General features: G+C 34.7%; 2 protein-coding genes across 2 annotated transcripts; one reads left to right on the top strand and one right to left on the bottom strand.

Annotated features, from left to right (window-relative positions):
* Nucleotides 1–656: 656 nt before the first annotated feature.
* On the top strand, nucleotides 657–5,462 carry plin2 (perilipin 2). The gene is made up of 8 exons (XM_051130034.1): nucleotides 657–902; nucleotides 1,012–1,063; nucleotides 1,180–1,375; nucleotides 1,458–1,540; nucleotides 2,313–2,598; nucleotides 3,952–4,133; nucleotides 4,215–4,346; nucleotides 4,903–5,462. Exons 2-8 carry the CDS (start codon nucleotides 1,034–1,036, stop codon nucleotides 5,320–5,322), a joined length of 1,329 nt encoding a protein of 442 aa, XP_050985991.1. The 5' UTR covers nucleotides 657–902; nucleotides 1,012–1,033; the 3' UTR covers nucleotides 5,323–5,462.
* A 91-nt stretch (nucleotides 5,463–5,553) lies between these two features.
* On the bottom strand, nucleotides 5,554–12,315 carry lgals17 (galectin 17). Its single transcript, XM_051130035.1, is given in 7 exon segments — nucleotides 5,554–6,344; nucleotides 6,495–6,545; nucleotides 8,559–8,819; nucleotides 9,076–9,243; nucleotides 9,246–9,422; nucleotides 9,515–9,555; nucleotides 12,186–12,315. Coding segments are annotated over 7 exon segments (795 nt in total). The 5' UTR covers nucleotides 12,203–12,315; the 3' UTR covers nucleotides 5,554–6,264.
* Between the last annotated feature and the right edge of the window lie 2,822 nt (nucleotides 12,316–15,137).

Genomic DNA, 15,137 nt, shown 5'->3' with positions numbered 1-15,137 from the left:
ATCGTTTCGAGTGTTTTTGACTCAACTAAAAAAGTCTTAAAAGTCTTTTGGAGACATAACGATTAGGCAACGGTAAGAAAGTGAACAGAAGAGCATATGAAACGAACAGAGGATTTCACTAATGAGGCGAAAAAATAGTTTAATAGCCGAACAGCTGAGTTAAAAATGAATAAATGACATGTATGACATTATTGTCTGAAAGATGATATACTGAAACAGATGTGGTTTTAATAAATAACGCCTTTTTAAACCAAACGAGTAATTTTAGTGTCGTTTAATGAAAATTAACGATTAATGAAACATTCAAGTTTTCTGTATAGGTAATTTTTATTCTCCATATGTTTTTACCTGTTCTTATTTGTCTATGAAGTGCTTAATAACATGCAGTGAGATGCTGAAGCTAATCACGTCCACTGTGGTGGTGATGATGATGATGTCAGACAGATGACAACATTTTTAGAATTACAAAGTCCTTTGTGACGATGAACTATGATAAGTATTACTTGCCCTACTTCGCCTGAACTGACTCCATGTGTGAACTTTCACCTACATAACTCAATTAGTAAGTCAGTGAAACGGGAAGTTGGTGCCATCAGATGCTAGTTTTCAGTAATTCTTAAGTCACAAGTTACAGGCGTGAAGCGGCTGCACAAGCGCGAAACTGAGAATGTTTTAAACTTCGCAGAAGTAAAAATTGTGCTTGACCGTTGAATGTTTTTGTAAGCACTGTTATGTCATACAGTGAAATCCACGACCTTTGGTCTACATCAGTCGTCGTGACGTCATTTACATTTTATCACCGGAGATCCTGCCTATAAAAACCGGAACGGTCGCTCAATCCTCAATTAGACTGAGAGTCAGTTCGTGCATTTTGTCAATTGCAACCTCAAACAGCAAAACAGGTAACGAATTTATTTTCTTATTCTGATATTTAAACCTCCTTAAGTTTTTCTGAGATAGATTAAATACTATCTTTAATACTCTTTTGACAGTTTGACTGATCTTTTGCAGATTTTCTGCCAGTTGTAGTGACATGGGTTCTGTAGACATTGTGAATAACCAGGTGTGCCATTCTCATTTATACAGTTTAATTATTAATACAATGAAAAATAAATACATATATATGTTTGTTGGTTAGAATGTCAGTTAATGTGTTCATTCCTATCTGTTCCTTTCTAGAATGTGGTTGAACGCATAGTTCACCTTCCTTTGGTGATTTCCACCTACGACTTGGTGTCAAATGTTTACTGTAACACCAAGAACAACCATCCGTATTTGAAGTCTGTGTGTGAGGTGGCTGAGAATGGTGTTAAATCCATAACCTCAGCTGCTTTTCACAGTGCTTTACCCATCATTGGCAAGCTCGAGCCTCAAAGTAAGTCTTTTGTTTGCAGGTTAAGATCAAGGCTGATTACAGTGCGAAAATGTATTTACCAAACATTACTGTGTCTCTCTAGTCTCAATGGCCAATGACCTGGCATGCAAAGGACTGGATAAGATAGAGAAGACTCTGCAGATCCTACACAAGCCGTCTGATCAGGTATTACGTAAACTCCACTTTAGTATTGTCTAAATGTCAAAGTCGGGATGAAACGGAAACTACGACTGTTTTGTCTTCCCTATTTGACGTATATCCAAGTGAAACAGCTTCTAAGACAAGAACAAATGTGTTGAGACTTGATTTTGTCCATCAGGAATTGACTGGACCATTGTCGTTAACTACTGCAGAGATCTCATATGAGTGCATGCACAAAATTCTGCTATAAAGCAGCTGTAGCAAGACAATAGTGTCATTATTCAGCTCCAGTCAGTTCATTTAAGTTCAGTAAATGTGTAAAGTTCATTTGTTATGAAACAAGTTCAAATCAGTGATTAGCAGCTCAACTGTAGAGGTGTTGTTAATTAGCTTGACTCAGCTGAATGTTGATTTAATCCAAAAATAGTGTCAATGTTGCAATATACATGAATCACTGATAGTTTACCCAAAAATGAAAATTCTTTCATTAATTACTCGCCCTCATTTCCAAACCTGTAAGACCTTCGTCCATCTCTGGACCACAAATTAAGATATTTTTGATTAAATCTGTGAGCTTTCTGACCCTGCATAGACAGCAACGCAACTACCAAGTTCAAGGCCTAGAAAGGTAGTAAGAACATCCTTAAAATAGTTCACGTGACATCAGTGGTTCAACCATAATTTTATGAAGCTATGAAAATACTTTTTGTGCGCAAAAAAACAAAAATAATGACTTTATTCAACTTTAGTTATAACACTCTTTAAGCACTGCTCTGATGGTGTTCTTCTCTCTCAGATTGTCGCCAGTGCCAAAGAGGCAGTGACAGGGGCCAAGGATGCTGTCAGCGGGACCATGAATGGTGCCAAGGAGTCAGTCTCCTTCACCTTCAGTGAAGTGACGGACAGGACACGTGGAGCAGTGCAGGACGGCATGGAAAAGACCAAGACGGTGGTCAGTGGTGGAGTCCAAACGGTGATGGAGAGCAGGGTGGTCAAACTGATGAGCAGCGGCGTGGACACTGCATTGAGCACATCTGAGACGCTCCTGGAGCAGTACTTACCTGAAACGGAGGACGAAAGAGGTGAGGATGACGGATGGACCGTGTTTACTAGCACTAGGATATTTTGCAGATATTTAGATTGTGATTTAAAAATTGCTCAGATTAAACTTTTACAGACTTTGTAATTCAGATTAAAGTTCTCTTCCAGAATAAAAATTTCTTGATGATGTACTCACCCCTATGTCATCCAAGATTTTCATGTCTTTCTGTTTTCATTCGAAAAGAAATTGTTTTTGAGGAAAAAATTCCAGGGATTTTTCTCCATATAGTGGACTTCAATGGTGGCCAATGGGTTGAAGGTCCAAATTGCAGTTTCAATACAGCTTCAAAGGGCTCTACACGAACCCAGATGTGGAATAAGGGTCTTATCTAGCAAAACAATTGGTCATTTTCTTAAAAACAAATTTAATTTATATACTTTTTAACCACGAAAGCTCACCTTGCTTTCACACATTACATAGTCATGTTGTCAAATGTTGCACGTGGTTAGTTCTTCGTCTGTGTACTCCGGTTCAAAAAGGTAGGGTAGGGCGAAAAAATCCATCCCATTTTCTCCAACTTCAAAGTTGTTGTTCGCTTTGTAAACACTGGGTCGGTACTGCCGCCTACATCACATGTGCGTGATTACGTAATGCATGAAGCCAAGCTAGTGCAAAATGAGCATTCGTGGTTAAAAAGTATATACGTTTTTATTTTTTTTAGAAAATGACCAATCGTTTTGCTTGATAAGACCCTTATTCCTCATCTGAGATCGTGTAGAGCCCTTTGAAGCTGTGTTGAAATTGCAATTTGGACTTTCTCATGTTGGCTCCCATTGAAGTCCGCTATATGGAGAAAAATCCTTAAATGTTTTCCTCAAAAACTTTAATTTTTTTGTGACTTAAGAAAGGCATTTTGGATCACATGAGGGTGAGTAAATTATCAGAAAATCTTAATTATGGAAGTAAACATATCCTTTAAAGCTGTGATAGACTTTTCGTCCCTGTTGTGACAAGTATATGAGGGAAATGGCTCTTCAAATGAGAAAAAACATGCATAAAATGCATAAATATACTTTTTGAGACTCTCACGTAAGCGCTCTGAGAACTGCATATCTTGTGATGTTCTTGTGATATGCTTCTTATGAGGTATGTCATTTACTGTATGCTCTGTTATGAGCATCAGACAGTACTGGGAATGTTTCTGTTTTCCTGGAAAAGAAATATTAATCCCATTTATGTGTGGAACATTAGACCTAAGCATATCTCAAAGAGATTGTTGACTAGCAATCTGAAATTGATTTTTGTCCTCATTTGAGCCTCATTAATCTTTCTCAAATCTAACAGTTGCTTCTTTGTCCTGTTTTTCTGCTTGTCCTTTTGTAATCTCTCTCAGAAAGTGAAGTGAACTCCGGAGGATTGGAGAATAACAGTGATGCGCTCAGTTACTATGTACGTCTGGGGTCTTTGTCCAGCAAAGTCCGGGACAGGGCTTACCAGAGGGCTGTAGATAAAGTTCGTAATGCCATTCAGCGCAGCCAGGAGTCCATATCTCAGCTGAACCACACCATGGATCTAGTAGGTTGATCTGAGAGGAATTCAGAGATCTATAATATCTGTCAAAATGCTGTCTTCTAATGTCTTTTGTTTTGTTATTAGATTGAATATACCCGCAAGAATTTGGATGTGTCTAACCAGAAGCTACATGAGAAACTGAGTTACCTGATGGGGTGGAAAACTGTCTCTCAGAGTCAAGAAGAGAACGGGATGGTCACAGACAATGAAGCTGAGGTATCTGAGATATCGTATGACTAGAAATTTGTGAAATTTTGTTATTCTGCGATATATAATTTGTGTGATATATAAAAAAAATCACTAGATGACTTCAATACTAATATATTATAGAGGGGTGATTTTGTTGGTGAATGCAAAATAAAAATAATTTTTTAAATGCTTAAATTAATTAATGGCAAAATCCTAAAAATTGTTTGTTAAAAAAATGCAGGAATTCATAGGCCACATTCCCACTGTTTTCGACTAATTTAATATATTTTTTTTAGATTTTATTGTGAAAATATTAAACATAATAAGAAATATATTGTAATAACAACACAATTCTACTGTAAAATAAAGATTTTTTACTGTAATTACATTATTTCCATCTTATTATGATTTTTTAATGTGTTTTTTTTTATTTTGTTGTTAAATCGCAGACTGGGTGTTTTAACAATTGCACTATATATTGTACGATCTGAATTTTGTGTTTTTAGTGACATGGAGTTTAGTTACATGATTGAGTATTTCTCAATTTCTCATTCTCATGTTCTCTTTTGCGAATGTTTTTCAGCAAATTGAGTCGCGTACATTGACCATTGCCCACAACCTCAGCCAGCAACTTCAGAGCACATGCTTGGTCTTGGTGTCCAGCCTCAAAGGTCTCCCTCAGCACATCCAGGTCCAGGCCGTCTCCGTCAGTCACTCCGCCATGGAGATCTACAGCAGCTTCAATAAGGCTGCGGCTCTAGGTGATCTGTCCGACAGCGTCCTCTCCAGCAGTCAATCCCAGTTGAACAGAATAAGAGATTCCATGGATCACGTCATGGACTACCTGGTCAACAACACACCTCTCAATTGGTTGGTAGGTCCATTTTACCCACGTGCGGAACGCGAGACTGAAAACGGCCCCGAATGTGACAAACCAAGAACCCTTCGAGTCACTGAATGTAGAACGATGGAATTTCAGAATATTAACCATTTATACATATAATCACACATTCCTGCCAGTAAAATCCTTCTCTACTTTGAAAGCAGTGATATCTTCTCAAATAACAATTGTAACAAATAATATACAGCATTTTACTAAATAATATTTCTTAAGTATATTAACTTCACAGTTTTAAGGTCTTCAACCTGCATATACCTTATCCTTTTAGGTATAAGTAGTTCCTTTTTACAAACTGTTTAATTTGCTGTCTTTTTATTGTTTTTGTACATTTGTAATAAAATAATACACTTACAATATTCTTCTTGTTGTGTGTGTTGTTCCGAGGGTGGAAACTTCACATTGATAGTTTATTTTTATTTAATCTTTCACAGTAACTTCTTTTCTGGTAATACAATATTGTACATAAATGGGATTACAACACATATTAAATACAGTAGACATCTCTGAGATGTATGTGTGCTATGATTTTTATGTCAGCAATTTTAATAGCCTGAATCGGAATGTCTATTTAAACAGCCTGTCTTGTTGGCAGAGGCTATTTACACTAACTCCGCCCACCAACGTGTGATTGGGCTAGTCAGCATTACAAAACACAAAAGCAAAACGCCAGCTCCAGTGTTTTCACTTAGTGTAAATAGCATCTATCGCTAAGAAATGTTCAAATATCTTAAAAATTAAACTGTAAAAAATAAATTTGGCTGTATTTGTTTATTTATAATTGTTACATTTATTAAATATTAATACTATTATTTAAAACTATTTTAACAATTCAGTGTACAGTAAAATAACTACTACAAAACTATCCACAGGTTTCAGGTATTCACACATTGCTTTCATATCTCCCAAGACAGAAAACAACAGACATAAAATACATTATGTAAAACATGGTTTGCACAATTGTTTCTTTCAAACTTGTCCCACATTGTAGTCTAAAATTGTTCAGTTAAAAGCTAAATGAAAAATACAATAAAAAGCAGAACAATCTCAGTTTATTTGAAGCATTAGAATAAATGTGAGGAAAAGAGTAATGAGGCTTAATGGTGGCATACTCATTGTAGCTTTACCTAAAGTGAAAAAAGTGTTGGAAAACAAACAAAAAACAATAAAGATCAAAGGGAAAGAGTCATTTCTTACTTTACAGTCAGGATATGTTTAATGTAAATATTTTTTATTAGGTTGTCAAGTAACAATTACTCTACTTGTGTACAGCTTACCTGATGCAGACTGTATCTGCAGAGTTTCTGTCTCTTTTGGTAGCACAGGTTCTGCAATCAAGAAAAAGACTGGGATTAACAAGGTCATTACAACTGGCCCCTGTAAAAAGTCAGAAAAAAAATGTTTGCCTCTTCGGTCAAAAATGACTGAAAAATGTTATGTTTTTAAACTTCAGAATAGGAAAAGTCACTTGGTAACTTTTGTCGCATTATCTATGTGAACACACACACACACACACACACACACACACACACACACACATACAAAAATCATGGACATGATTTGGATATGTTAAAGGGTCAAAAAAGTATAAAAACTCAGAAAATCTTTTGTTCATACAATTTACAAATCAACATGAACTGGTGTGATTGTAACACAAAGTTTTTGCAAAAGTATGAGATATGAAAAAAACAATGCATTGCAAGAAAAATGGCAGCAAGGAAGTGGTTACACTCTAAAACATCAAGTGTACAAAACAGACACACCCACTCAGAGACACACAAATATATACACACATACACAGATGAACTAGTGTGACTGTAACATTATGACACTGAAGACTCAAATGAGATTTGAGATTCAATCAGACCCAGACTGTTAAAACTCTAATAAAGCATTCCTGATCATTTTTGATACATTTTTATTGAATTCTGATCTGTTGTGTGTAACAAAATGTCCTCCTCTGTTTTTAGGTTTGACTGTATTAATGTAAAACCTCACACTTCAAATAACAAAAAATAAATAAATCTAAACCTTGACAAAAAAGTAGTCTTTGAGAATGTCTAAATATATATCCAAATGCAATTATACCTTAATAAAAAAACAAGAATTTATGTAAAAAAAAATTGAGAATATTGAGCCTCTTCATATAGAGTTATATCCACCTTAATTCTCCTGTAAGAATGGGCTTGGCCATTTGTAAATTTTATGACTTCCAGTCTCATCCACGTCCAGCTATTTTTAGCTGTACCAAACAGCTCGTTTTGCTGCTTGATGTTGAAAAGTGGTGTGTTTCACCATATTATTTTAATGTATAATCTTAATTATGAACACAATGATTGGTAGTGCACAGAGTTTACTACCATTTACTGCATGTTGTTATTCTTTTTGTTATTTCCCTGTAGTGGCTAATTAACCAGAAGTCTCACCCATAGGCTTACTTCTGCATTGAAGAATAAGATGTATAGGAATCACCATGGTATTACATATGCTTTTCTTGTTTCACTCCCACTAGATGGCACTAATCTGCCTTTATGAAATAGGCTACTGCTTTCATTGAAAAATATTTTTTACAAGGCTTCGATCACTTTTGAACATGAAGGAGCCAAGTGTGACCTCTAAATAATGAGGGCCAGAGGGTTAAACCTGAGGCAACTGGCTTTATGCATTTTTTTGGGTTTACTCAACTTAAAGAAATTTAGTTTCATCACTGTTCAATCAGCTTGCATTTTAAGTGAATATGAGCATAGATATTACATAATAGTGATTTTTAGTTTGTCTAACTTGTGTATCGATTTGTTGAGCAAACTGTAAGCATTATATAAAATGACTTTCATTCACTAAAGAACAGTTTTTATTTACTGAAATGGATGAGATTTACAGAAGAACACTAATCACCATAATGGTGATTAGAACTAAAAACTACATGGAGATATAACCGTTAAAGCAAAATATACTCCAAAGCACTACATAGAGCTAAACCGCATATGATTTCTGAATAACAAATATTTGTGTCATTATATCTCCCCATGCTTTGAGCATAAATACACTTTAAGTCAGTCAAGTTCATCAACACTGATCAAATTGATCATGTTCAGCAGCCTGTAAGTTGGGCCTTCACCTCCAAACATGACATTGTAAGTTCTTGCTGTTTAATATTTTTAGTTTCTCAAACTAAATAGACAAATAATTGACTTTAATTCATATTTTAAGAATGTCAACATTTTTCTACATTGGATAGTTCAGTCCACCTTAAAAAGTAGAGTTTGTCTGACAAAACAAAGTTAGATTTTTTTTTTACAGTACATAACTGGTAAATAATATACTCAGCAAAAGTTGCCTACCTGTAACTGTGACCTTCACTGTGCTGAGAGCCAAACCCTCTGAGTCAAGCACTTTGTATGTTCCGGCACTGCGGGCCGAAACCTTCCTGAGAGTCAACTTGTTGCCTCTCTCTTTCAGATAACCTTTCTTGACACCTCTTTCCCAAAGGACTGTCCAGTCGCTTTCATTACAGTTTTGAAAAATCACTTGCTCAGCTTGATCCGTATACAGATCCAGGATCAGGTCTGCCCCAGTCTCCACAGATCTGATGGCTTTGTGATCTACCACAAGAACAGGAACAAAGGTTTAGATTTAGTTATTATAGTTAACTAAAAGACAGTTATTATAGAGAGTAAAAATACTAGTAAAAATACAATTACATTAAAAGATAATTTAGCTTGCCGTACAAAACACTAGTAGAAGGACACAAACGTTTTTTTTTTTTTAATCTTTCTTTGTTTTTTCCAAACATACATATGAAAGTTTTGCCTTTGATATAATTTGTACATTGAGAAGTGTTTTTTAAAGTGCCCTCACCTATAACTGCAAGTTGGACGCTCTGAATAAAAATTTGTTTCTTGACACTTGATTTCCCAACCACCAAGTAACACTCATAAATGCCTGCATCGCTGAATCTTACATCCTGCAGGTACAGAGAGCAGTTTCCCCTCACAAGTTGTTGCTCTGGGACATCCACCCGGTTCTATAAGCCTCCCCTTGAAACAGCTCCTCTCCCATTCGCTCAAGCACTGAATCGCTTATGGTCTGCCACTGAATGTGAGGTGTGTGATCAGACGCCATGTGTGATGCTACAGAACACGGCAGGACAGCCGGCAGACCAACCTTTGATGACGCTTGGACAATCACTGAGAGGGGAGAGGAGCCTATAGGGGCAAGTTCAATAAAATACACATTATTATTTGATATAATGTTCATAAACAATAAAGTTTGCATACTTATATCATTGTCTACTTACCGACACAAATGAGAAGCCATAGCATCAAAAAGGCTGAAATCCTGAGAAGAAATGTTATAAATTATAATTACTGAGACCAGAACTGTAAAGAACAAAATGGCTAAAAAAGCATAATAATAACCACTTTTCTCTTAATAATAAACACAATGAGTGCTATCTTTGTTTTCAGAGATGTGGAAGACTAAACAACTAAAGAAATGAATTTTAGGGTTTCAGATACAGCTGCACTGACGCTCTTGGGCAAAATGAAACTTAAACTCAATCCAGATCTCAGCCTAGACCCAAACCAACGAGACATGAATATATTTACTAACAGTCCATTTAAATACCCTTTAAATCCACACTCCTAAAAAATACAGGTTCCAGAAGGATTTTTTCTACAAAACCATTTTTTGTGTGAACATTTTAATATTTATTATTTATTTATTATTAAATTTCTTATTATTTTCAGTCCAGATAGTTCCAAACTCTCCGGACTACAGCACTGTGTTCTATTCAGTAGTGCTCCCTATGGCAAGCCAAATTAGCTTTTAATGTAATTACATTTTTACTAGTAACAAATCAGTTTGAGTGCTCTTCAGTTGTTACTAGTAACAATTACCATTAGTAATTACAACTACCTCTATAATGAAATTCCTACTGGTAACAATTGCATTAGAGAGATCTGTAATTTAATTAGAGATCTCTGCTGTTGCATTTTTAGCAACAGTTAAATTAGAGAACTCTACAATGCAGTTTGTAGTAACAATCAGTTTGTACAATCAAGTCAGTTGTTACTAGAAAAAAATCCAATTGTAATTTTCTCCAGTTCAGTTACTAACTCTTGCAGTTGTTGCGACATGACGCGACAAAAAGACAATAGAACCCATTATAATTAGTGATGTTGTCTACACTACATGTGGCATGAAGTGACTGGACACAGCAAATCTCTGACAGTAAACTGATGCCACGTTTTATTTATGATAATGACACAAAGTACAGATGATTTGCAGTGGTCACTTTGTCGCGTCCAGTGTAGACAGACTTTAGCTGTTGCAGCGCAACATGGCGCAACACAATAACTGTTGCATCCAGTGTAGACACGGTGTGAGAATGCAATTGCAGAGTTTTCTAATACAATACAGAGCTCTCTAACTCAGTTGTTACTAGCTGGAATTCCAATTAGAGAGCTCTTTAATTGAACTTGTAACTTTAATTTAAATTTAATACATTCAGTTGTAATTACAGCTTTGCAATTAAACATATCTTTAATGTTTTTTTACTTTTAAAAATGTAATTAAATCCTTTGATTGTAATTAAATTTAGAATTGATTTATAGAGCTCTCAAACTTAGGGAAGAGCGGGGCACAACCTTACACTTTTTGACCTTCTCAGTTTGTGTAAATCCATGTGGGGTTCAGAGTATAATTTTCACACACGTCTATTACAAATATGTCATGTTGTTTCACAATAACAGTATATACGTGTTTCGTTATTTACCTCAAAAAAATGGAAGTGATGTGACAACATGCGCCGTAGGTGGGGTACATTGTAACATGTGAGACGCAAAAGTAAAGGGTGTAAATTACATCGCTAATGTCATAGAATAGCATAGTTTAATAATAGCGGGGCACATTGTTACACAGTGTTAACATTCCTCAACTGGAATTTAAAACTGGTTAGTGTTTTCTGCTAGTTAGCAAAACATTAAAAAACTATCTAAACTGATAAATAACAGATTGGACATTAAAATAATAGCAGATTTGCCTAATTTTAAAAGAATACTAAAAACTGAGATAAAACATTAACTTAAGTAATATACTTTAATATACTTTTACTATGGTAAAATAAATATTCAGCGATAGATTTTTTTATTTTGGCACACTTTTTTCTCTATATAGTGTTGATATGGCAACTAGTAAATACCGTAAATTTGGTTATGCTAGCACGTGTGGAAATATTTAAACCACGTGGGTTACAACTAACCCTGGGTTAGTTTGTGCCCTGTGCTCCCCTACTAGTAAAAATTCAGTTGTAGAGCTCTGTAATTAAAAACAAATGGAAGTCAATAGAGACATAGGACTATTAAAAAAAAATTGCAGAGCTCTTGAATACTACCATACTAGTAACAATTGAATTATTGAGCTCTCTAATTAGTAAGACTAGTAAAAATTGGAATAGAGAGATCTCACGATGATTAATAGTAAAAACTGAATTAGAGAGCTATATTAGTTCTAACTTGTCAAAATGCAATTACGATGAGTGATTGCATAATTTAAAGCTACTTCGACATTTAGAAATAAAGTGTATTTAAAGCTACTTCGGCTTGCCATAAGCCACATTTTCGTTTTCACGCGGTTTGCGCCCTCAGTTTCAGATTCCTGAAAGCTTCCTGACGCTTGCAGCAGCTGCGATGACGCAGTTCGGCGAAACGAAACTTAATCTCTGTCCAGATCTAGAGTACTAGAGTCGAGACCCAAACCAACAAGACATGAAAATATTTGATAACAGTCCGTTAGCATGCATATTTGAAGGACAAGCAGCAAATGAACTGTTGGTTATAATGATTATATATCCATTATCCTCGACATTTATATTGATAAAACGCTTTGATTCCTAAAAGAATGCAACCCAAATTTCCTCAGAATATCATTTAGTCTTCTACTGTGTTGCTGTTAAAGAAGTTTCTTACCAGTTACTTTTGTCCATCTCGCATTTGTGTCGGCTCCTGTTCCTGCCAGAGATGTTCAATGAGCGTAACCAGCTCTGCAGCGAATATATACTCTACTATTTCTCTCTATTTCCTAAAAACGAAACTTAACGTTATCACAGAGGTCTGCCCAGACCATTAGTATTTCATCTGTACAGCAACATTTGTGAGATTTAGTCAGTCAGTCAGTCAGTAAAAAATAAATAAATAAATTAATTAATAATAATAATAATAATAAAATAAAAAAATCTCAATATAGATCTAAATTCGACTCAGTTAATGAAAGATTTGATTTTAGAAATCTGTTTAGTCTTTGATTTTAGTGAAAAGATAAGAGTAGCCTAGATAAGTAAGAATTGGCACAAAATGAATATGTTTTTGCTGGTGTCATTTTTTATAATAGTTAAGTGTTGGGCAGTAACTATGTTCTTTTCCTAGGCATTGTTAGATGCCAGTGTTTCCTAAAATTAAATAAATGAATAAAATGAAATTAATATTATCTTAATTCAAGTGATGACAGATTTGTGAAGTCTGACAGTAATCAGTGTTGAGTAGTTACTGTAAGCCAACCCAGCCTGGTTTAAACGTTTAAATGATTAACAGTTTAGCAAAATTTAGAAAAAAAAATTGAAGTTTAAATTTAGAAAAGTAATCAAATGTAATCAGTTACATTACTTTAAAAAAGTAATTGAAATACACTACTTATTACATTTTAAATAGGGTAACTTGTAATCTGTAATTACATTTCCAAAGTAACCTTCCCAAAACTGATTGTAATTATGGCTTCATCAAATATTATATCTCTACTATTTAAGGTTATTGTTATTATTATTATTAAAGCCAGCTATTTCATGCAAGTGTTGTTTCAGTGTTTCGCGAAAAATGTTTGTTCAATCACATCGCTTTTCAAACATAAAGGGATGAAAATAATTTCTTAAAACAAGTCTAAGATAAATGATTTAAAAAATAAACAAAAAATTAAAATCCCCAACTATAATAATCTTGCTGTGTGTTTTAATGATAAGAGCTGAATTATGAAATCAACAAACTGAACGGGTACATATGAAAACTAGATAAAAAAGTTTGTCAAGACAAACTGTAAGTTGGCTTGAGAAAGCCGGAACAGAAAGTTTTAAAGAGTTTGAAAAGTTTATGAAGTTTTAAAAAGTTTTAACTTTGATGGTTTTCAGGGTGAAATAGTTTGAATTCTAAAGTAGTTTTAAAAGGTTAAAGTTTGGATGTTTTGAAGGCAATACAGTCTGTCAGAGATAGATAGATAGATAGATAGATAGATAGATAGAATGTTGTTAGCATGTTATTAACATGATTAACATGTGACTAGCATGATGTTATAATGATTAGCAAGGTACTACCATGTTGTTAGCATGCTTATAGGATTATTAGCAAGTTACTAGCATTTTACTAGCATGGTGCTAACATAATTAGCAAGTTACTAGCATGTTGTTTGCATGACTAGCAAGTTACTAACATGATTAGCAAGTTGCTAGCATGTTTCTAGCATGATTAGCAAGTTGCTAGCATGTTTCTAGCAAGATTAACAAGTTAGTAGCATGTTGCTAGCATGATTGTAGCATGATTAGAATGTTGTTAACATGTTATTAGCATGATTAGCAAGTTACTAGCATGTTACTAGCATGATTAGCAAGTTGGTAGCATGTTTCTAGCATGACTAGCAAGTTACTAGCATGTTGTTAGCATGATTAGCAAGTTACTAACATTTTACTAACATGGTGCTAACATAATTAACAAGCTACTAGCATGTTGTTAACATGATTAGCAAGTTACTAGCATGATTAGCAAGTTGCTAGCATGTTTCTAGCATGATTAGCAAGTTGCTATCATGTTTCTAGCAAGATTAGCAAGTTAGTAGTAGCATGTTACTAGCATGATTCACAAGTTACTAACATGTTGGTAGCATGTTTCTAGCATGACTAGCAAGTTACTAGCATGTTGTTAGCATGATTACCAAGTTACTAGCATTTTACTATCATGGTGCTAACATTAACAAGCTGCTAGCATGTTGTTAACATGATTAGCAAGTTACTAGCATAATTAGCAAGTTGCTAGCATGTTTCTAGCAAGATTAGCAAGTTACTAACATGTTGGTAGCATGTTTCTAGCATGACTAGCAAGTTACTAGCATGTTGTTAGCATGATTAGCAAGTTACTAGCATGTTACTAGCATGATTCGCAAGTTACTAACATGTTGGTAGCATGTTTCTAGCATGACTAGCAAGTTACTAGCATGTTGTTAGCATGATTAGCAAGTTACTAGCATTTTACTATCATGGTGCTAACATTAACAAGCTACTAGCATGTTGTTAACATGATTAGCAAGTTACTAGCAGATTAGCAAGTTAGTAGCATGATGCTAGCATGATTCTAGCATGATTATCATGTAGTCAGCATGTTATTAGCATGATTAGCACGTTACTAGCGTGATTAGCAAGTTACTAGCATGTTACTAGCATGATTAACAAGTTACTAGCATGTTGTTAGCATGATTAGCAAGTTACTAGCATTTTACTATCATGGTGCTAACATAATTAACAAGCTACTAGCATGTTGTTAGCATAATAAGCAAGTTACTAGCATGATTAGCAAGTTGCTAGCATGGTTCTAGCATGATTAGCAAGTTGCTAACATGTTTCTACCAAGATTAGCAAGTTAGTAGCATGTTGCTAGCATGATTGTAGCATAATTAACATGTCGTTAGCATGTTATTAGCATGATTAGCGAGTTACTAGCATGTTACTAGCATGTTTCTAGCATGTTACTAGCATGTTTCTAGCATGATTAGTTACTAGCATGATTCTGGTTGCTAGGCATAGCTAGATAGATAGATCGATAGATAGTAATGGTTAGATGATAGATAGATTAGAAATAGTAGATACATGAGTTTGAATGAGTTTA

The sequence above is a fragment of the Labeo rohita genome, chromosome 15, assembly GCF_022985175.1.
Source record: "Labeo rohita strain BAU-BD-2019 chromosome 15, IGBB_LRoh.1.0, whole genome shotgun sequence".
In the NCBI taxonomy this organism is placed as follows: Eukaryota; Metazoa; Chordata; class Actinopteri; order Cypriniformes; family Cyprinidae; genus Labeo; species Labeo rohita.
This window is presented reverse-complemented; position numbering and strand designations above follow the sequence as displayed.

Bases quoted from the DNA above. Each gene is read 5' to 3' on its own strand.
- plin2 (XM_051130034.1), top strand. From the start codon at position 1,034: ATGGGTTCTGTAGACATTGTGAATAACCAG. The intron at 4,134-4,214 runs GTAGGTTGATCT...TTTTGTTATTAG, and splicing joins TGAACCACACCATGGATCTA to ATTGAATATACCCGCAAGAA. The intron at 4,347-4,902 runs GTATCTGAGATA...AATGTTTTTCAG, and splicing joins TCACAGACAATGAAGCTGAG to CAAATTGAGTCGCGTACATT.